This window comes from Eublepharis macularius, chromosome 11 (assembly GCF_028583425.1).
Source record: "Eublepharis macularius isolate TG4126 chromosome 11, MPM_Emac_v1.0, whole genome shotgun sequence".
Taxonomy (NCBI): domain Eukaryota; kingdom Metazoa; phylum Chordata; class Lepidosauria; order Squamata; family Eublepharidae; genus Eublepharis; species Eublepharis macularius.
The window spans coordinates 65,892,672-65,915,323 of NC_072800.1; the positions used below are offsets into that span (position 1 = coordinate 65,892,672).

A 22,652-nucleotide genomic window follows, 5' to 3' on the forward strand; every position below is an offset into this window, starting at 1 on the left:
TAGTATTTGTATGGTTCTTTGTTCCTTCCAATATTTTTCATAAAAATATATTATGTGAAAAGTTAGTGGGGGGGGGGGGTGCGTGCATGCGTACGTGAGAGAGAGATTAATTTCTAAAATGAATGATCCTACGTCCATGTTCTGATGTAGAAGTTCTGTTCCAGATATCCGTGGACTGTGTTTTTCACTGAGACTCAAGGTGGATTTCACATTGAAAGTCATTACAATCAACATGTAAGTCATTGTAAGTCATTACAATCAACATGTAAGTCATTGTAAATTGTAAATCATTACAATCAACATGAACTAGAGGCCCCTTGGCCGTCTTCGGGACCTATATTTGATCATTTCAGCCCTCTTTTCAGCCCCTTGGACCCGTGCCCGTCATGGCAGGTGAAAGCCAGTGTTGACAGGCTTCGGGATTCCTTGGAGGCGATTGTAAACCTGTCCTTGAGCTCTGGAGTTTTTCCCAAGGTGCTGAAGGAAGCTGTGGTACGGCCTCTTCTGAAGAAATCAACATTAGATCCTGCCGACCTGCTCAGTTACCGACCGGTTTCCAATCTTCCGTTTCTGGGGAAGGTGATTGAGCGGGCGGCAGAGAAGCAACTGCAGAATTTCCTGAAGGAGACCTCAGCCCTAGATCCCTTCCAGTCTGGCTTCCACCTGGGACATGGGGTCGAAACACTGCTGGTCGCCCTTACAGACGATCTCCGCAGACATTTGGATCAGGGCGGATCAGCACTGCTGATTTTATTGGATCTGTCAGCAGCATTTGATACGGTTGATCACGAGCTTTTGACCCACCGCCTTGCCGATGTGGGGATCCAGGGGACAGCTCTACAGTGGCTGGTCTCCTTTCTCCATGATTGGGGACAAAGGGTGGCGCTTGGGGAGAGAGTGTCATCTTGTAGGCCGCTGGTATGTGGTGTGCCACAGGAAGCGATACTCTTTCCATTATTATTTAATATCTATATGTGCCCCCTCGCCCGGTTGGTGCGGAGTTTCAGGCTTGGGTGTCATCAATATGCGGATGACACCCAGCTTTATCTGTTGTTGGACGGGCGGCCTGGATTGACCCCTGATGTCCTAGAGCGTGTTTTTGAGGCTGTGGCTGGTTGGTTGAGACAAAGTCGGCTGAAATTGAATCCCACGAAGACGGAGATCCTGTATGTGAGTCGTGGGGAGATGGCTTCGGGACCCCGGCTTCCTACACTTGATGGGGCACCACTTACATTGGCCCCGAGAGCTAGGAGCCTGGGGGTGATTCTGGACTCCACCTTGAAGATGGAGGACTAGATCACAGCAGTTGCCAGGTCCTCCTTTTATCATCTTCGGCAGGCCAGGCAGCTTGCCCCTTATTTATCTCCCCACGACTTGACTACAGTGGTCCAAGCAATGGTCACCTCTAGGCTGGATTACTGTAACGCGCTCTACGCTGGGCTTCCCATGGGCCTGATTTGGCGGTTACAGCTGGTACAGAATGCAGCGGCGCGGGTCATTACTAGAGTACTGGTGTGGGAGCACATTATGCCAGTGCTACGCCAGCTGCATTGGCTGCTAGTGGAGTACCGAATCAGGTTCAAGGTTTTGGTGTTAACCTATAAAGCCCTATGCGGACTGGGACCGACGTATCTGCGGGACCGTCTCTCACCGTATGAGCCCCAGAGGACTCTTCGATCTAGTGGAAAATATCTTCTAAATGTCCCTGGCCCTAGGGAGGCCTGCCTGGCATCGACCAGGGCCAGGGCATTTTTGGTTCTGGCCCCAGCCTGGTGGAATGCTCTGCCTTGCGAGACTGGGGCCCAGAAAGATTTGCTTGCATTTCGCCAGGCCTGTAAGACGGAGCTATTCTGCCAGGCATATGGCTGACGCCGGGTGGTGCCCCACCCGCGTGGAGGGGGGGTTAAACTATTCCCCCATGTGAACACAGATGCTGCTGCCACACTTATTATTATGGTATGGATTTGCTCTGGTAACACCGCTGCGTGATACACTAAACTTTTGCTATGTGCTGCTTTAAATTTTTTTTTAAATTATTTATATGTAATAGGTGTAGATGGGATGATTGTGTTTTTTAAGGTGTTTTTAATGATGTGTATATTTGTATTCTGTTATCCACCATGAGCCTGCGAAAGCGGGGAGGGCGGAATATAAATACAATAAATTAAATTAAAATTAAATTAAACAGCTGGGACATTCATAACAATAGGGTATGCACTGCAGAAATTTGAAGCATAAATTTGATTACAGGAATACAGAGATGAAACATTGCTGAACCAAAACATAAGGAATTTGACACGATATATTAAACAATGCGAATATTCAGTAGGAACATATCGATATCAACAAACTGTACCCGGTAGTACAATCCCTGTCCTTTAGCAGAGAATTTCTCTGAACCATTTCCTTACAGCACAGCCCTATTGCCCTATTGCAGTTTCTTGGGATAGCAAGAGATCCATAAGGGGATCTCAAGTTTTTAAAATTATTATTATTATTAATAACAGCTACAGACCACCAACAGCACCACCCCCAAACTATGGGGCTATGGTGCTGAGGACGTTTAATTATACCCAGTGCCAAAACTCTGGAACTCTCTTCTCAGGGAGATTTGTCTGTTCCTTTCTGTAGCCATGTTCCACTAGTGGATTAAGACTTTTTTTGTTTCATTTGGCATTCCAATAGTTCTCTCCTTTGTAGCCAATGTTTTAATTGCCTTAAATGTTTTAATAGTTGTTTTTGTCTGGGGTCTGAGTCCCAGCCCCCAGACTTGCCAGGAGGGAACAGTGGGAGGCAACCAGGAGGCAGCGGCTCTGCTGCCCCAGCCAGCAACCAGGTCCAGGACCTGCCTACTCCAGGGGGAAGGGGCGAAAGGCCAAAGCCTTAGAGGGCTGGAGGGAGCAGGGAGAGGCCAGCTAGTCCCACCCTCCAGGGGGAGGAGAGGGAGCTAAGCAGGCCAGAGGAAAAGTGCCAAGGCAGAGGGAATAGGGGCCCAGTAGCAGCCCAAACAGAGCTCTTACCTGGCAGGGAGGAGAAGCAGCCACACAAGCTCAGAGCCATGCCCCAGCCTCCACCTCAGCTTGAAGACAGCAGCCTGGCTCAGGAGATGCTCACAACCAAGCCCCTCCAGGTGGAGCTGCTGAAGGCATTTGGTGGGAAGAGCTGGGCAGCCTGCCAAGGGGCCAGAGCTGGGCCTACCTTCAGTAATTGGCTCAGCCAGAGAGGCCTGGCAGCCAGCCAACATAATACAGCTGTTGCTGATCCAGGCAGCCCAGCCAGCTACCCCAGCTGCAGCAGCTTGAGACAGCCCAGGCCAATGCTGGGAGGCCAAGGAGGGGTGTGGCCTAGCAGGCAGGACCTGCAAGGAGGGCGGCGTGCTGAGAGAAGACCCTATAAAAGCTGGCTGGGAAGAGCTCTGGGGTGGTGGGGCTGTGAATAAGGTGTGATGGTGTGGAGTGAGAGTAGAGCAGAGCAAGAGCAAAGGCAAGGAGGAGAGGATGGCAGAGGTCAAAGAGGGTGAGTGGCACAGGTTGAGCAGGCCAGTGAGTGGATTGAGAGGGAGTCTGGGTGATGTATACCTTCCCTCCTTCGGGTCCTGCAGAATCCCTGCCCCCCCTTTGATGTCAGGAGCAGACTGCCCAGCACCCTGCCCAGTGGCGGTTGCTGCAAGCCCTGACAGTTTTTATGTCTTTGTATGTTTTTTAGCTTTAGTTTTAACTGTTTTATTGCTGTTGTTATTGTTTTGGTTGGTTTTGATCATTTTAAAATGTGATTTATTGGGTATGTTTTAATTTGTTAGTTGCCTTGGTGACCCTTGTGATGGCAGAAAGGCAGGATATAAATTTATTAAATAGATAAATTATCTGGACCTCTGCAGCTGCTATGTACTCTGTGGGACAGCTGTTCCTTTGTGGGACAACAAACAACCTCAGGGTGGTGATAAACAGTGCAGTCTTAAGCAGAGATACTCTGTTTAGGATTGCACTGTAAATGACAGATTGGTGGATGAGAAAAGGCCTCACTGTGCATTGAAATCAATAGCTGGTATTAGATTTTAAAATAAATGCAGACAAAAATCAAATGAGGGGCCTTGGCTCAGTTGTAGAGCATCTGTTTTGCATGCAGAAGTGCCCCAAATCTCAAGTTAATTGGATCAATTAGTAGGTGCTGAGAAAAAACCTTTGCCTAAGACGATAGAGAGTCATTGATGGTCAGAGCAGACAATACAGAGCAGGATAAAGTTCCAGTTACGGCTCTCTTTCACAGCCCTCCTAGTTATACCCTCAAAGGCAAGGACAGGGCACTGCCTATATGCTAAAAAAAAAATACTCACTTTGTTTTTTTGCTTCACATTCCCCAGGGCTGAACTTTCTTAATAATCCAAAATTACATCCAGAAAGTAATGAAATTAATCCTTAATTGAAAGATAAACCATACCGCAAGCTTTGAGATTCTTTTCCCTTCAACCTCTTAATCTTTTAATATTTCCACTGTGACACTGTGATCATTGTAACATTTTTCAAATGCATTTTGTTGTGTCTATTTTAAAATACTACTATTTACTTATGGATCCATTTTTGGGCTTGTTGCACTTGTGTAAAAATGCTTGGAATGTGTGATGTGCTAATAGCTACGGTAGCCAAAGCGTGCATGATGTTTACATACCTTCACATAGCTGTTCTGACACTGTCCGTTAGTATCTGGAATCTGAAAGTTCTCGTTAAATGTCATTTCCAAATGTTTGCTTCTATGAGCAATTATTGTCCACGTGCATCTGATGTTACTAGGGAAGTTACGTGGCCAGTGAGGAGAACGGACGGTGCCATTATCTGAATGAAGGATACCACCACACCCTACAAGAGCACAGAAGAATTACACTGAATCAGTCAAATTCCAGTGAGGCTCTTGACTTACAGCGCAATCAGAACCAGAGTTACATCCTTCTAAGTTCATGGAAGCCAAAGCGCTTAGAAGGATTGCACTGGAAAAGTTGTTACATCAAAACTCAACAAGCAGCCACACAGACTAACATGTTTATTGAAGCATAAGATTTTGTGGGCTAGAGGACACTTAGCCAGATGCATGAAATGCATAATCAAAGTGTTTATAAGTATATGTAATGTAACATGGCTGCTTCTGCAATGTGCAGCCTTTTCTTTGGCATGCTGCCATAACTGTAGTGTAGTAGACACTTGTTTGGCTTACAGGGGCATGGAAAAACTCAAAGGGGATGTGAGAGAGCCGTTGTTTCCCATGATGCATAAAGCCATTACTTTTTAGAGAAACTACAGATTCCATTCAAAGTGGGTTCTGCAGTTTTTTGAAACAGTATAAAATCTTGAGAAATGTCTTTAGCCATTGTGGTGGTGGAAAGTATTGTTAAATCGCAGCCAACTTATGGCATCCCTTTAAGGTTTTCAAGGTAAGAGACTTTTAGAAGTGGTTCGCCATTGCCTGCATCTCCATAGCAACCCAGGTTTTCTCCCATCTGTATACTAACTGGGGCCAACCCTGCTTAGCCTTTAGGAGAACTGGGAAAAAAACGAGGCAGCCCACATCGAGAACAATGATGGCTATATCACACCCCCTTCAGCATCCTGAAAGAACTGTTGTCTGTTTCCAGCCTAGGAGTCTATCTATCAAACAATTCTTTGACACGTACCAAAAATAAAGTAAAATAAAATAAAACAGAAGCCCCTGGAAATTTCTCTCATACTTTCACCCCCTCAAGTGCCAGAGAAAATAATACTAACTGCTACAGAAAGAAATAAAATGACAGTACAAAAGGATAACATAATAGAAATTTCTACATCATGGAAGAGGGCATTATTCCTTATTCCAAAAACTGAGCCACTGGCTTATAGAGTAATGTTTCTGTGGGCTTTCTGTGCCGGCGGAGTATGACCTTCTCCCTCCCCACTCTGACAGATGCCTGAAATGCCCCCTAAAATCCTGCCCCTCAAATTTTTGTGAGGGGAGATGCAAAAAAAATCACAGGAATGGATCCAACCAGCTTTTCCACTTCATCTTCCCTAAATCCCTTTTACAACAGCACATGGTGTTTAAAAACCAAGAGATATGATCAGCAGCACCTGATCACCTCTCTGCTAATGCTGCCAATTATTTCTCTTAATTTTTTACCATTTCATTATCTTCCCCCTCCCCTTTACAGGGGATAGGGAGGTAAGATTCTTGTATATTCCAACACGATGCTTATCCATGCCAGTCTCTTGATCTCCAGCACAATTTTTTTCATCAGTGGGAAAAAACTGGCCGGATCCACCGCAGAAATCATTGTGCCTACAGAAATGCTAGTCTACATCCAAGCGTCCCATTTCCCCACACCCATCCCCCACCACCCATTAAGGTATCCAGAGATCACTGGGAGATCCAGAAACCACTGGGAGGCCTCTATTGTGCATAAGACAGATGGCATTAATAATGGCTTTCCACTTACCTAAAGAATCTGCAGTCCATGTGGCATAGAAACCATCTCCCTGCACAGAGTGGTCTGAATTAAAATTTATTAGTAGTTTATTGGAGCCTGACTGGATGGTGCCAGGTGATGTATTTCCACAATACCGTCCAATGACAGGAGAGCTAAGGGAACCTCCATTCAGGATGGTGACTGAGTCCCAGCCACAGCTGATGTGCCTTTCAACTTCAAAGGCCACAAAGGTAAGCTGTGGGCAAGCAAGACAATACTGTAAACATGCAGGTACAAAATAATCAGAGCTGATTTCATCTACTGGAAGTTCTAGTTCAATTAAAACACAACATATTTGAAAAGATGAACCTAAGGGCTTAACTAAGTGAGATGCTAGAAGATACATGATCAGATCTTCTGAGCTAATGGATTAATTCCCGTGTATAATACTCTGAAAGGAAGGGCAGGATAGACATGTGGGCCGTCGTCACACGGGCTTTTATTTAGCGCTAAAATGGCGCTATTTCCCGGCAAACACCCACCTTATTCCAACACTGTAGCGATTTTCTCTCTTCTGCTTTGCGCTTGATAGTCACGCTATTTTGTGCCTCAGTGTGAATGCCTCGCATCGATGTATTTCGCCTCGCAACGTCCTATGCCCTCCCTTCAATCCCAGAATCCATTTCTTCCTGCGACTCCCCTTTTTTTTATTTTATTATGTCCTTATAACGCCATAACACAATGCAAACTTTTTGCTGAAGTAAAAATGACTCAATCGCCATGGCAGAGTCTTCAGCGATGGGGATCACGTCAGACAGGGAGTTTTTTGCGGGCAAAGGGCTATTTATATAATTTCAAAGTTGGTAAAACAAAAAGGTCGTAATGTTTTGCTCTAACGGAATGTTTATATGCTGTTATTCCGTTATAGCGGAATTAAACGCCAGAATAATAAAAAAAAAAATGGGGAAGAGCTGCTTCTGCGTGGTTAGAGAGAACAGAACAGAGTGCTTCGGTGTGGACAGCTGGTAGCGCGAAGAGCCGTTAGGTGACCCAAAGAAACGTTACTGTGCCGATAACAGGTAGGACGCTATATGCTGTAAATTTAACGGATGAGATGCCCGTGTGACGACGGCCGTGAATGATAACAATGCTATAAATACTATGTGATTATGTGATGATTGAAATAAATGAATAACTGTACCTGCATTAGGGAACAGCCTTACACTGGCCATACCAGAAATGTAGCAAAAATTCTGTTCTAAGATTTTTGGGTAATTCAGACGTTTGCATAAACAGAAAATGGTGAGAATAAAATAACTTATTATGACCCATAATAAAATAAAATGACTCATGACACAGTCTACAAACCATATATAGTAAGTCTTTCTGGTATATGACAATTCCTACCCCCACCTCCATTTTGGTAACCCAAGAAATAACTCCAGGTGAGGCACAGTGGTTGATGATGACATTCAGCTGAGGGAGAAGGAAGGCATGCAGACCTTGACATTTACCTGCTTGGTATCTCTGTGCTCTTTGCCTACAGTCAGAATCAACGTCAACAGTCCATACTGAAAAGTCTATAAAAGTCGCCTTATTGTCTGCAGATTGATAAAGAGCTTTCATTGATTCTTATTATATACAGGTGAGTGGCGCATTACTCACATTGATGGTGTGTCCCTCTGGTGCTACCAAGAGCCAGGAACAATGACTAGAACTGTTGTAGGGCTGTGGGTAATTAGGACTGGAGATAATCCCACTTTCAGCTTCCTTTATGCCTCCGCAGGCTGAAATGAAATCCAATACACTAGGACACTTTGGTGCAAGTTCAATAGAAAGCCAGACTTCCCAGTTCTAAAGTTTTACCTCTCTAAGTGACTTCATAGAAACCCAAGACACCTACATTAATTCCTAGTAGACACCACCCATGTCCTTTTAACAGCTGCAGCAAATCACAAAGGGATAATTACAGTACCATATATAAAGGAGGAAGAGGAGGAGCAAGGGCACATTATCTGCTGCTCGAGTACCATAAGATAAATTCAGTGCTTAATCCCAAGAGTTAAAGCTATGAAGATTATACTGAAGTTCTAGCATGAAGTTTAAACTTAAGAACGGTAAAATATTTCTACTGTTAACATACTTCCTACATTTTATATTCAATATCTCTAGTACAACCAACATAACCTGTCTGAGTTGCCCTACACAATAAAAGAAACATTCATCTTACCTAGAGATGAGTAGTGGATAAAGAACCCTCGGTCTGAGCTTTCAGCATTACTCAAAAACTGCATCCAGATCTGAGGAGCTGCCACCAAAAGAGGCTCTAGGCGTACCCTAGAGCCACACAGCTTGTACAAGAGCTCTCCACCAGCATCCCCTACATTTAAAAAAGGTGTGCTATGAAACAGTTAAAACCAGTAGCCTAAAAAAGAAGCCCAAATCCAAAGTTGTTATACTTTGGCTTCTTGAGGCAAATCTCATTTAATTAACTGGGAAGAATGATTTCATACATTACTTTAGCAAAACGATGTTGGTACTTTGTTATGGCTTGAAAAACAGAATGTTATTACTTATTTTAAACAGTTACGTACAGCCTTGCCAAAGCTGAAGGCAGTTTACAAATATAACAATTCAATATTTAAAATCAACATTTCTGTAAAGGTCATTCTTGTTGCCACAACAGATCTTATTTGGTGAAAGGTTAAAGCATGAGGCAAGGTTTGACTAAAGGTGTGTAACTGGCATGGAGGCTGACTTAAGGAGAACTAATCCTTGAGATTTGTGGAGTCCATGACAAGGTTTATTTGGCTTAGGTAACCAATATAGCGCACAAAGAACAGGCTGAATACTTTTGTGTCTCCTGACCCAAGACTGAAGTAGCTGAAACTTCTTAGTCATCTTCAAGGGCAGCCCCACGATTCAGTAGTCAAGCCTGAAGGTTACGAAAGCATGGGTCAATAGTGTAAGATATACTATGGGGGTGGAGTCAGCACAGCAATGAAGCTAGTAAAAACACATTTCTGGCCACTAAAGCAACAGGCTTTTCTAAAAGCAGTCATATCCAGCAAGGCTTTTTATCTGTTCTGATGAGGAAATGTTTAATTAATTAGAAGCAATATATTTCCTCCCAGAAACAAAGGATCTCGGCAGTGCAGACATTATCTGACAAGAGCCAGCAGCTCCCGGATGGAGAAGTGAAAAGCTGTGACCTACCCAGTCGAAGCTCTAAGTAGTCATTCTGGCAATTAATGTGCTCCTCCAAGTGGAAATCTCCAAAGGAAAGGTAAATGGTTGTGATGGAAGGATGTGGATTCTGGATGACCCATTCACAGTTCAGGTTGTTTAAATAATTGCTGGTGCCATCATAACCAGGAGAAGTGAGGTTGCCACCCTTGGAACTGAGCAGGAGTCCACCACACACTGAAGAAACAGCACATCATTGGGAGAAGACAGGGATAGTTTCAGCATACAGATTACTTTGCATACAAATACACTCATGCATAGAGAATGGCTCATCTCCCTTTGTTTGCATTCACGCCACTCTCCTGGGACTTACTTAGTCAATATCATTGGTACTGCTGTTACTAGTATATAAGTCTTAATTTATGTAATGCATTGGGGGGGGGGGAACGAGACAAAATTTGTTCTCGTCTCACAAAATGCCCAGCAGAGTTCACAGCTCAACTGTCCAGCCAGCCAGGGATTTACTGCTGGTTTTGTCTTATTTGTTCTTTTACAGACTGGCGGGAAGAAAGAAGCAGAGCTAACAGTGCTAAAGGTTATATCTTCATAAACTTTAATCAATCACAATAGATTCTGTGACACAGAACCAGTGGGCCAGCTCCAAAGAACTTTGCCCACTCTTTCTATTAGAAAGTCATCTAGTTGTTCTAGCACTGCAAAGACATTATGCATTATGTTCCTACTTGCATCTTGAAGACACAAGCTGACAGAGAAACATAACACCTTCTTATAAAAGTCAGTTTAAAGGCATATGATATAGAAGAGGAAAGCTATAAATTAAATCTAGGTGTTTACATGCAGTTTGGAGGAGGGGGTGCCGTTCCTAGCTGCAAACGCCATCTAGTGAAGAAACACGTCGTATTACCTGCATCTTCATCAGAAGCATAGGCAATCCTAAAATATTCCTCTGCTTCGTTATGGCTTGTTACCATAATCACTGTAATCTTGTTTCCAGAAGCTTTCACCTGAGCACCTGGATTCACCACACCACATAGTTTAGCTAGCTGAGGAGCATTTTCTCCCATACCATTATAAACCTGTTTACCAAGAAAAAAAAACACAACAAAACATTACAAAAGGGATTTTTTACTCTCAATAAGCCTTCCTTCAGTTCTCTGCAAAAACACTTGCGGACTGAAATGTATAATTAGGACTGAATTGTATAGAAAAATCATATAAGCTCTTAAAATGGGACTAACAAATTATCTCAGTCAAAACGGGTTCCTTCTATCCAGGATCAAACTTGCGCCCCACTCCATATCTTATCGTCACAGCAGCGCTTCCACCTGCCCACCTTGTTCCCAGTCTGTTGTGGAATATAGGAGTTTTGACTGAAAAAAGGGAGAGCGGGGATGGGTGGGTGAGAGCAGTACAGGGACAGCCCAAGGACGTTTGACAACTGAGACAACAAAGTTTTTTCACCCCCTGTGCCTGGGAGAAGTGACCTGCCTCTTGCATTGAAGCCCAGTAGAATTCCATGCTGAAAGTGGCCTGGCCATGGACATGTATGACAGCACTGAGCAGACCTGTCCTTTTACAAAGAAAAGGATTCAAAGACATAAGGAACTAGGTTTAAAACCAGTAACTTTATGTATATTAAATATATTCATTATATATGTTCTGTGTTTCTCAAACCACCACCAACAGGGTTTCTTGCTTGTGGACCCCAAAGAATGTTTGGAGAATGTACGAGTCAAGGTGAGTGCTGAGCTGCTGAGCGCAAACGCACACGCTGTTCTTTCGAGGGTGGGGAGGGAATGAGGCTCTATTCATGCTTAATGAAAAATTGCATTGTCCAGAAACCCATCGATCCTATTAGTTTCTTCTCAAGTACATGAAAACAAACAAAAATGGACCCCAAGGAGGCAAATGTTGGTGGGTGCGCACAATGGTGGGAAATTGGAAGGACACATTCCCATAAATTCAGGTTAACACTTACAGCCACATAATCTGAACTACAATTCTCACTGAATCCAAAATGCATGTCATGAATAGTTAAAGTGACCCGACGTCCCAATGGTACCACAATTCTCCATTCACACTTGAGTTTATGTAGAGATGGATTTAGATAGTTTGGGGAGGTAAATGTTCCTGCAGTACCACCGAGTTCACCTCCACACTCTGGAACAACACAAATAATAATCAGTCCACAACTGATGTTCACTTGTAGAATGACAAGAAAAATTTAGTGATGTTATGGAAATAATGAAAAAAAGATATAGAGAATGCTTAAAATGTATAATGGTTGCACTGTTTCAATGCCCTGTCCCATTTCAGAATTAAGTGGGAAACTAAGATCAGGATATCTAGGCTAGATTTTATATCAAAAGTGACCTACTAATAATCCTGTCAGAATACAAGCCCTCCTGTCATGTAATAAACACCATTTAATACCACAATATGAAAGGCCAACGATGAGCTACATTCAATGTGATATTTACCCATAAGAAAGACTAGGTTTTTTCCAGGTCTGCCATGAAGAAAAAGTGTTTGTTATCTTGATTTTGTACAGTTGTGTACAGTAATAAAATTATATATATATATTCCACCTTAGGAATTCTGACAAAGGGGATGCAAACACAAAATGGCTGCCACAGGAGGTCTTACAGTGAGTCCAACATTTTAGGCAAAAATTCTGTGTAACAGGATGTGTTTTTAAATGAACATAGTGTTTTAAATATTTTCTTGCATACACACCAATTACCTTCAGTGATGCTAAGAAGACCATTGTACTGTGATGGCAGTTGCTGCCAAAGCAACATTTTTAAAAATCTGCAGAGCCAATCAGATCACCAGTGGTCAATCAGAAGCCTTGATGGGCAAAAGCGCCATCTGGCCTTGCCCCCTTTCTAAAAACAGTTGCTGGGTGCCAGGAAAGGTGTTGGCAGGTGTCAAGTTACCCATGGGCACCATGTCAGGGACCCCTGAAATATGGTATCTTATTTACAGCAAATGGAAACTGTGCATTCTTGCATGTATCAGAAACCCGAAATGAGGTAAGTAAATCAAAATTTTGGAGCAAACCTTGAAAACTAGCAGCAAAACGCAACCTGAAGCCTGGTGCATTTACAGAGTCATCTGTAACAAACTTGATATAAGCCAGATTGTCAGGTGTGTCCAAGGCACTGGGTATGGTAGCACCACAGTATTTACCTAGTAAATTCCCTACATAAATAGAACAGAATAAAATGAAGAAAAGGCAATTTTGTTACTTGCTATTGACATACTAATTTTTACTTATATTCCATCCCACGTTACAAGGTCAAAGAGAATGAACTAGAATGGACTTATTTACACTTATTAATTCATTTATTAAAATATTATTTTGCCCCATTGTTCCCCCAAATGGGTGTGTGTGTGTGTGTGTGTGTGTGTAGAACAATGCCTTTTAAATTCAGGTGGCAAGTGCAAAGGTATAAACTGAGCTGATTTTTAAGAAACTGGATTTCAAAAGCCTGAAAAACAACCGCTTAATTTCCTTTTGTAAAGATGTTCCTTTGAATCCATGTACTGTGCTTTTCCCAATGGGCAATTTTCATTCATATCATTCACAATGAAACCCCAAACCTACAAAAACTCATCCCCTCAGCTTTGATGCTGGGAGCTGGCACTTCTTTGATAGAGATAACAGTAAGCCTTGGTCCTAGTAGGACAGGGGAAAGGAACTGTATAGTTCAGAAATGTTATGAAAGGAAATTTTTGCATAGGTGAAGGTATATTAAGGGGGCAGGGCCACCACTCCTGTAACATCTTATGGATTATAAGAATGGTTCTGTCCACTTAACACTGACGGACTGTTTCCTCCCATCAAAAGAATGTAACAAAAATGGTTTTGCAACCAAGTGGAGCATACAAGGAAAACTCTACCTGACTTGTGTCAAGGGGTGCTGCTATGCTATTGAGGCACAAGCCTGGGGTTTGACTGCAACGGCTACAGAAGGAAGTACTATAAATTAGCTGGTAAGGGGACAAGAAAAAGAGTAACAAAATTGTTTCACAGACCTGAAGCATCTCTTTCTCGAATTTCCAAATAGTCATTTGTGCACTCTGTTGAGTTCTGGATATCTAGTGCTTCAAAGCTAATGGTGAGATAATGACCTTTAGGCCCACGGAAGAACCATTCACACAGTAAATTGTCTTGATAATAAACGTCAGGAAATCCAAGACTTTTGATGAGCCCATTTTGCCCTGTCAGTGTTCCACCACATGCAGCTGCAGAGAAACACAAAGGTCACCACCACCAGTCCTGCAACTGGAACACATATGCTAGGCTGTCTCTCCTTCCCATACACAAACTCAGCAAGAAACAATATAGTAATACAGAGTTCATTCGATGGAATGCAACATTACTGTTCTTCCTCAAGCAAACAAACAAAAAAGAAAAAGATGTACAGAGTCTATCAAGTGCCGGCATAAGTTGGACTACAATATAGATTCTTCAGCAGAAGCTTTTGCAATTGAGCTAATGCAAAACAGGAAGATGCTGTACAACTTTTTTGCTTTAAGGAACATGTTAATCTCTAGAAATTGTTCAATGCAAACTACTGTTTTAGTAAACACTAATTTGGAGAAGTGTGTGAAATATTTACATTCTATTGTTTCTAATAGCATTTCTACTATATATTTTTAAATAAGACACACATCACATTCTTCATTGAATCTGAATAAATGTTCTTTTTAACTAATAGAATTCTCAACTCTTGTATCTAAAACATAATAGAAAGATAAGACAGAAGTTATAATCATGGTTTGCATTTTGAATAAACTTTATGGCCAGATCAATTGGAGGGGTGGGGGGGAGAAAGAGTCCAGATTTTAGAATTTGATCTCTTTGACTTTTACATTTTGGATCAATAAAAGGGCCAGGCAGTAACTAAATGCTCATGTCACCTCTTGAATAGTTGGCATTAAATCCTGCCCGTGTATCTGTACTGTCAGACCGAAATCTTATATATAGGGTAGCACCAGAAGATCTTTGAATGGCTGGCAGAGAACTTCCACAGAGTTGTGCAATAAGAGGTGCACTGGAGTCAGCTCCATCTCGTAATTCAAGATAACTTAATGTGCAACTAAAAGAAAAGAACACAGATGAATATTTATGCAGGGAAAAAATGTTTTGCCACATTTTAGGAAGTATCTGCATTATGTAAAAAAACCTCTTTCAGTGTATGATGCACTAACTCAGTTCTAAGGGAAGAGAAATACAAAGCTAGAGACAGAGAGGTTAACAATCAATAACACTTGGGGTGATCTGAGATCTAAATCAATTGCAGAGGAAGAAATCTCTACAGAGGTCACTGCCATGTGGAGCATTCTTCACGGTTCCTTATTCTCTGGCTCCAAACATGAGAAAAACAGTCTTGGATATTAGACCTGAATGGCTTTAAGAGTGCTTAGTTCAGAAACATTTGGGTACCAAATATTAATGCAATATTCCATCAAACATCTTGTAAGCTTTTAATTAAAATCACTGTAAAGAGAGTGCTCAGAGCTATCTTGAAACACAGACAAATATAAAATTAGCTACGAGGCTAGGATGATGTTCCTTCTTATATACATTCAAGAGCAAAAGTTTAGGCATATAGTTGCCTCAGAGAATCAGCACACAATTCCCCAAGACATATATTATGTTTCTTGCCAAAATGCCCCTGCTTATGCACATTCACATCATGGGGGTACAGCATCTCTGTGCATACACACTGAGTGTGAATAAGGCACATTTCTGTGATTGGGGAGCCTGTTTTTTGAGTCTTAAAAATCACAGGGATGGAGTTTATGCATGTGCAGTTTATATGCATGTGCTCATAAGTAGGAATGTGCGCATTAGGTTCAGGATTCAGGTTTTTGACCCAAATTGGGCCTGATCTGGAAAGATTTCGCATTTCTGAATCAGCCTCAGCATTGCTGAAGCGATTTGGAAATGTCTAAGCAAACCTTACCTAAGTGCTTCGGAATGCTTCGGTAAGCTTCAGGTGGCATGTCAGCAATCCTTCTCTTGCTGACTGTTCCTGCAAGTTCCTGTCTTATTTTCACCCGATGGGAGGGGTGGGTGGGTGGGTGAGTGAATGAGAGGCAGAAGGGGAAAGAGGGAGGGGGATCAGGGAAGGGAAGGTGGATTCAGAGTGTCCAATCCCCACAGTGGCTCTCCATCCCTGGGGATTCTCTCTGGAAGGAGAGTGCCTTTTTGGAAATGCTGCAGGGATTTTAGCCAGCTTCCATTTTGCCCTGGCCTGGAGACATGGTGCCTGCTTCCTGCTGGCTTGCCTCTATCTCTGTGGTCTGGGCTGTGAGTTGACTGGCCTCCCTGGGACTTATTGCAGGACCTGCTGTGCTGGCTTCTGGACCTGCACCTGGAGACTGGAAGGAGAGTCACTAGGGTTTTTGTCTCTTTGGGGGAAGGTGGATAGGCACCTTCTTTGGGGGACCATAACATGGCCCCCAAAATCCAATCTTTCTGAAACTTGTGGGGGTAGGGTTGAAAGGACAGGTAGGAGTAGGTACCAAGCAAAATTGGTGCATTTTGCTTGCAAAGTGCCACCCCCAGCCACCTAGAAAGCTTCCTAGTTTTCCCCAAAGGGAATAACGGAGATAGATGGTGGATAGGGGCACCTTCTTTGGGGAGCCATAATATGCCCCCCCCGAAGTCCAATATTTCTGAAAATTGGGTGGTCATGAGAGGAGAGTTAGGAGAAGGTATTGGTATTATTAGGTAAGAAAATGGCCCTACAAGGCCCCAAGATAGCCAGGAATGGCATTTCCCATTGGAAACAATGGCCGAATCTTACCTAATAATCCCAAAGCAGTTTAAATACCTGAAGCCGAAGCAGCAAGCTGCTTCGGGATTCAGGTTTTCCTGAAGTTTTTTCCTGCTTCTGTAAACCTGAAGTGGGAAATTCAATTTTTTTTTCCAGTGCACACCCCTATTCATAAGGGCAGGAACAGTGGACTTGCTCCTGCTCCCCCTTCAACATACATTGATGGTGTATGCACATACATTACATGCATAGTTCAAGAAAGTTGATCAGAATATGAAGGAGGGGTGTTACAATGATAAAGAAAAAATCTCACTCCTGTCTTTTTAGAAATGAAATATCTGGTATACCAAACTAAATGCATGAAAGCAACTATTCTCTTTTCTTTAGAAGCTTCTTTTTATTTAATTTATTCTTTCACACTATATTCCAAACAGGGCCTGAAATTCAGAAGGAAAGAAAACGCGGGTTGCTTGCTTACTTATGCAGCGTACCTGTTGCTGTTCTTCAAAAGAGTTCTTTGAATTTATATCAAAGAATGTATGCTGGTCGCAATGAACGAATAGGTATCCGTGAGTGTGATTCATATCTCAAAGATGAACACGGGGATGGCTAAGGCACCACTGTTTTCTTGTTCCTAGAGGTCTCTCCAGACATACTTCAAAGCATACTCAAGGGTGTGGATAGAAGAAGATCCTGCCCTGACTTTTAGTTGCCCTTTCCCACACCCCAGTGGTGCCATCAGGGCTAAACTTTAAGGTGCAAGCCCAGGGCCCCAACCACCTTGTCTCAGCAGGGGAGGGCCCAAATGCAGACTGTAAGTAGAGGTAGGTATCTCAGAATGTGTAACATTAATGATGGAGGGGGAGGGGCTAAGACCAGGGCCTTTTCTGACAAGGAAAACAACATCTAGATTGCCAAGAAAAGACTTTAACACTCTACAATACTATCCGTGGTTGCCTTGAGTAGCAAATCAGCCATCCCTCATGGCACATCATGAACTAATTGTTTTACTGTAATGCATGCTTAAAAATGAAGATGTTATAAAAACTTAGAACAAAATTAAACATGGGTTGGATCATGCTAGTTCTGCTAGTGGACGCACTTTGCTTCATTGGAACGAGCCATTCTTTCAAAGCATCTTACATTAGAGGAAGTTGGCTTGTTCAACTGGCAAAATACTTCCACTGATGGAATGGATTCATGCGATACAACCCAACATCCAATATAGTTAACAAACTTAATTACACTGAAAAATCTGTCCCCTGTGGCTTCACCAAACAGAGGAGGAGGAGGAATGTGCACATACTTAGGTGAAGGTTCAATATGAAAATGATCTTCAAACTTCAACTCTACTGCCTCTCCATAGAGTGCAGTTACAGTCCAGACACAATCAGCATGTGGTGGGTAATTTCCAGGATAGTTCGGTGAAGAGATAAATCCAGAGGGGTTGGATTGACTGATATAAACATTCCCTCCACAGGCTAGAAACGGGGAAAAAATTCAAGCATGTTAAATTATATAACGAGCATATGTTGTATCTTTAAAATGTATTCTATTTTATATAAAAGCCAAAAAAGTCATCTATAAAACCAATCTTACTTCCTGTTACATTTATTTATTTGTTTATTTACATCTATTTTTGGCCTTTCTATCATATTGGGACTCAAGGTAGGGTACAAGCATTCCCAGAAGGCCTCCTATGCAGGCAGTGAGCAGATGTTGGTTGCAAGTCTAAAACGTTCCTGAGAGTAAGTTCCATTGGATAAAATGGGACTTACTTCTGTATACCAGTTTAAAATTGTGTAACTAGTACAGCAGGCTTGCTGATCTACATGTCTTCAGACCAAACCTCTGGACCTAGGCAATACTAGTATTGTAACTCCTTCTCTTGATGTTTTTGTCATGGAGCTTCTCATAGTGTTATTTGACTTTGGTTTTATCTGTTCTTTCCTTATTTTCAAATATGATGCATATTTTGTTTTTCCATGGTACATGCCTTTGGCCATTTTGTAGCTGCATCCCAAACTCCTTTAAAAATTGGTTGAGAAATAGCTGTCAGAAGTAGTTTTCAACCACGTGTGTCAGAAACGATAATATTCAACAGCAGGAATGGCGTTCAGTGGCACCTTAGAGATCAACAAGATTTTCAGAGTGTAAGCTTTCGAGAGTCTGAAAATCTTGTTGGTCTCTAAGGTGCCACTGGACTCATCCTGCTGTTCTACTGCAGACCAACATGACTGCCTACCTAAACTAGAGCATTCAAATATGATAAGGGCACATTTTGACCCACTTGTTGGATGTTATTCTAAAGACAGAAGTTGTATCTCAGCATTTTTGCCATACTGTTAACTGTATGTGGTATCTAGTTTTTTATTGTACTGTTTTCTCATTTCTGAAATCCAATTTTTTGCATTTCTTACACATCATGCCTTATATCGTTTTTATTAAAGTGTTCTCTAACTTTGTAATCCTATCTTATTACATTGCTGATACTTATACTGTTCCTATTGTTCTACACTTTGTAATCCACTTTGAGTCTCAACAAGAAAGGCAGTCTATAAAGTAAGTAAATAAATTATGTTGCCAATATAATCAACAAGAGGACCAGGTTAATGATTTAGAACTCATAGTCTTAGAATATGTTTTCATGTTCTAAAAGACCCTCTGTTTACATTCAGTGTCAACACTCACCCAGACCCATTGCCTCATACTTGAGTTTGAATCCCTGTCCTCCGTTATGGCTGTCAGTAGTGAAGCAGACAAACAGCTGATTATCTGAGGTATACATGGTAGAAAAGGCGCTGCTACCACAAAAACGCCCATTCCCTCCACTGGGTCCTAATGGTGGGGCAAAGAGATCTGGTCCATTTCTAAGCTAAAAAGAAAATTGTGGACATTGTCACTGAGAACAGTTGTCAAGAAATGGAAAATGTATCACTGTAAATAATCTGAACATCATATTTAAATGTGCAAGGTTCATTGCTGCCCTTAGCTTCACAACAAAAAGCAACTGTTATTGTCATTTTTCAGTTATGGAACTGAAACTGAAATATAGTGTCATCCAATGAATTCACCGGGGATCTGAGAATTTATCCCAGCTGTTCCAAGTCTAAAGGGTACTTTACATGATAGAGAATCAATGAACCCAATGTATGTATTTGTAGTTCATTCAATAATATTGGAAATAATATTATATATATATTTGACTATGGGGATCTCCAGCCAGTTATGGCACCCAATAGTGTGTACAGATGGCTAAAACGGCACATGTTCCTCATAAAGAGACACTTCGACTGATCTATTACATGTAATGCAGCCTTCACATTGTTCATAAGACTATTCTAGCTTTCATAAACAAGTATTCAGTACTAATATTCAGCATGAAGCCTTGTGGAAACAATCAGTCTATCTATATATACCCTAACTGGCATATTATACAAATCATGTTATACAAGAACACTGAAATATGGAAAAATAATCCTCCCTGGCCTCCACATTGTCTGCAACTCCTTTGAGAGCAAACTAAACTCGCTGACTAGCCATTGTTGCCCTACCTCAACATAATCTCCGTGGCTGCAGGAAGCATCTTCATTCAGCACCTGGAATGGCTCTTCAAAATGAACACCGATTATGAATCCAGGAGTAACCAAAACATGCCAGGAACAATTAAGGTTAGGAGGATAGGTTTGGGCATAGTGCGGTGAAGTGATCACACCTCGGTCTGCATGCAAGTAGCCACCACAACCTGGATAAAAGGGATGAGAGTACTATTTAATGTTATTTAATCCGTAATCCATTCAAATCTGTTTGACCAAGCATTATCAATTTAAAGCCTCAGTTATTCAGTTTGTTCTCGAATTTTTTCTACTAAACTGGGCTAAGCCTGCATATCATTACATAGCGTTGCACTCGAAGTGTGTTTCTTTACCACATCAGCAGAACAAATGTACTTGAGGCTGCTCACAAGACAAAATAAATTCATAAAACCAACAGATAAAACCAGCAATAATAACATCATAAAACAAGAGAGACTAGCAGCAATAATTTAAAAGAACCCAGACCATCTTAAAATAAAGAATATTAATCCAAAGTAAAAACTAAGCAAACCAAGAAATAATCAAAAAATAGAAAATTGTAAAATCAGTAAGTATCAATCCAGAATCATATATGGACATAAAAAGAGGATAAAACAAAACACGCATGTGTTGCAACATCAAAAGTCATCATGCTCTCAGAATCACTAGTTTTCTCCTCAGTTCTGCCTCTATCAAATTTTCATGAAGTGAAATAGTCTCATGACTGCTCCATGTGATAACACTGCAAGTTACCATCTTTTGAACATTACTAATTTTCAAGTTGCAAACTTTCTTGCAGAAAAAAATCTTATTTTGCAATTTTACCATAGAAAACAAGATCATTTTAGCACATAAAGACTCAAGGGGGTAGAGATAACTTCTTAGTGACTTTTTCCATTTTACAATTATATTTTGATTTTACTGTAAGATATGTTGACTGACTCCTTGAAATATCAGATAAATGTGTGATATAGTATACTCAGAGCATCAACTGAGGTATGTTTCATGTGTCTTTTGCCATGTACTAATTTACTGGCTACTCACAGCCAAATTGGCCCCCACTATTTGTAACTGATGCGACAGTCCTACAGTAAGTGTGGCACAATGTCTTCAATGGGGAAATTCTGATAATTTACGAAGGACTAGGAACCTGCTGTATTATCAGTTTTAAAATTATATGGTTCAATTCAACTCTTTCTCCAGAATAAAAACATTTTTGTTTCAAAATCCAACTTACACCAGACTGCTGTATTATCATATAACTCAGTTTGATTTTTTTTAGTATCTTATGAAATTTTTAACTGTACAAAAACAATTATGCCTTCATATATGAAGTGCATTATCCAATTAATGTTTTTTTAAAAAAATGAAAGGAATCTTGCAAGCTTGGCTATATGAGAAATGTTTTGTTTATTTATTAAGTACTTCTGGATGAGTAAGAAAAGTTTCTCCAACTACCTTTTTTGTTAATTTTGCAGGGTCTTCAAATTTACATTTAAGACACTGAATAAAGTTAAACATGTATTTTTAAAAAAATGTGCATCAGCACAGATGCTGAGTGAAAATACATTGAGAGGATGCCAGCTGATATGGAGAGGCAAAAGTACTATAATAAAATGAAATTGAAACAATTCCCTTTTGGAAAGTCTGCAATGGAGGAGGAAGATAAATTGTTTTTTTTAAAGTAACTCACTTTTGTGGAAAGAAGCATTAAACCCAGCACCAGTGATACTTTCATCTGAAGTGAAGTGAATGTACATAGAGTCCCCGGTTGACCTTATTGGTCCAGGAATTTCACGGCCACATACAGTGGAGAGAACAGGGGCAAGGCTGTTGTCTCCTAGGGAAAGAAACAGGACAGCATTGCACTGGAATGTACCCAAAGTTCAGGCTTCTTTACCAGTTGCTTGTGATACTTCCCAGACCAACCCTTTGCCTTTCAAGGAGCCAGTCTTTATTGCAGAAACTACATTGTGCAGCAAAGTACTCAGTCTGACCTCCAGTTAATGACATTTGTAGCCAGACCCAGTCAGGTAGTCATACCATATACTTCCAGATCCTCTGTCCTTTAAACTCCAGTTTAAAGGGGCTTGCTTCAGAAGGTATCTAAGACCACAATATTTAATTATATACCTTGAAAGAAGTGTTCCGTGTCACAATGAACTACCTAGATCTTTTATGATTTCTTATATTTTAGAACATTTTCTACTTTGAAAAATTTCCCCTTACTGGCTGCAGGAAGATAGTCACATGAACTGCACAGACTATATTGGCTGCACAAGAGTCTTGGGAAGTGAGGTAGGAGGGGGAGGCAATGTACTTTGACTCCAGGGATTAACTACAATACAACTTTAGAGTATACTTGATTTTTAAAGCAGAATAGCCCTCCAAGAGCAGGAGACAAGTCATGCTCCTTTGCATCGGATCTGCCTTGTATTCAGAAGGTCCCAAGTTCAATCCCTGACATCCCCAGGTTAAAAAGGATCAGATAGTGCCTGTGAGTCTCTGCCAATTGATGACTTTGAGAGAACAATGGATAGTCAGTATAAGGCAGCTTCATGTAAGTTGTCTGAGGGTTCATTCATATATTACTGCAGGCACACATGGAATCTACTGGGGACTCCATATGGCAGTCATGTGTGGGACTCT

At 41.5% G+C, this 22,652-nt stretch overlaps 1 protein-coding gene across 1 annotated transcript in view; it reads right to left on the reverse strand.

Moving 5' to 3' along the window:
- CUBN (cubilin) overlaps positions 1-22,652 on the reverse strand; it is a 201,053-nt gene that overhangs the window by 40,884 nt on the left and 137,517 nt on the right. Inside the window, exons 41-54 of the mRNA XM_054990953.1 lie at positions 21,697-21,843; positions 19,983-20,173; positions 19,120-19,303; positions 17,735-17,909; positions 14,564-14,742; positions 13,676-13,885; positions 12,698-12,838; positions 11,613-11,794; positions 10,539-10,710; positions 9,644-9,850; positions 8,658-8,807; positions 8,093-8,214; positions 6,458-6,683; positions 4,666-4,853 (exon numbers count right to left, since the gene is read on the reverse strand). Of these exons, the coding sequence (XP_054846928.1) occupies positions 4,666-4,853; positions 6,458-6,683; positions 8,093-8,214; positions 8,658-8,807; positions 9,644-9,850; positions 10,539-10,710; positions 11,613-11,794; positions 12,698-12,838; positions 13,676-13,885; positions 14,564-14,742; positions 17,735-17,909; positions 19,120-19,303; positions 19,983-20,173; positions 21,697-21,843 (2,474 nt within the window). The remainder of the gene's footprint in view (positions 1-4,665; positions 4,854-6,457; positions 6,684-8,092; positions 8,215-8,657; positions 8,808-9,643; positions 9,851-10,538; positions 10,711-11,612; positions 11,795-12,697; positions 12,839-13,675; positions 13,886-14,563; positions 14,743-17,734; positions 17,910-19,119; positions 19,304-19,982; positions 20,174-21,696; positions 21,844-22,652) is intronic.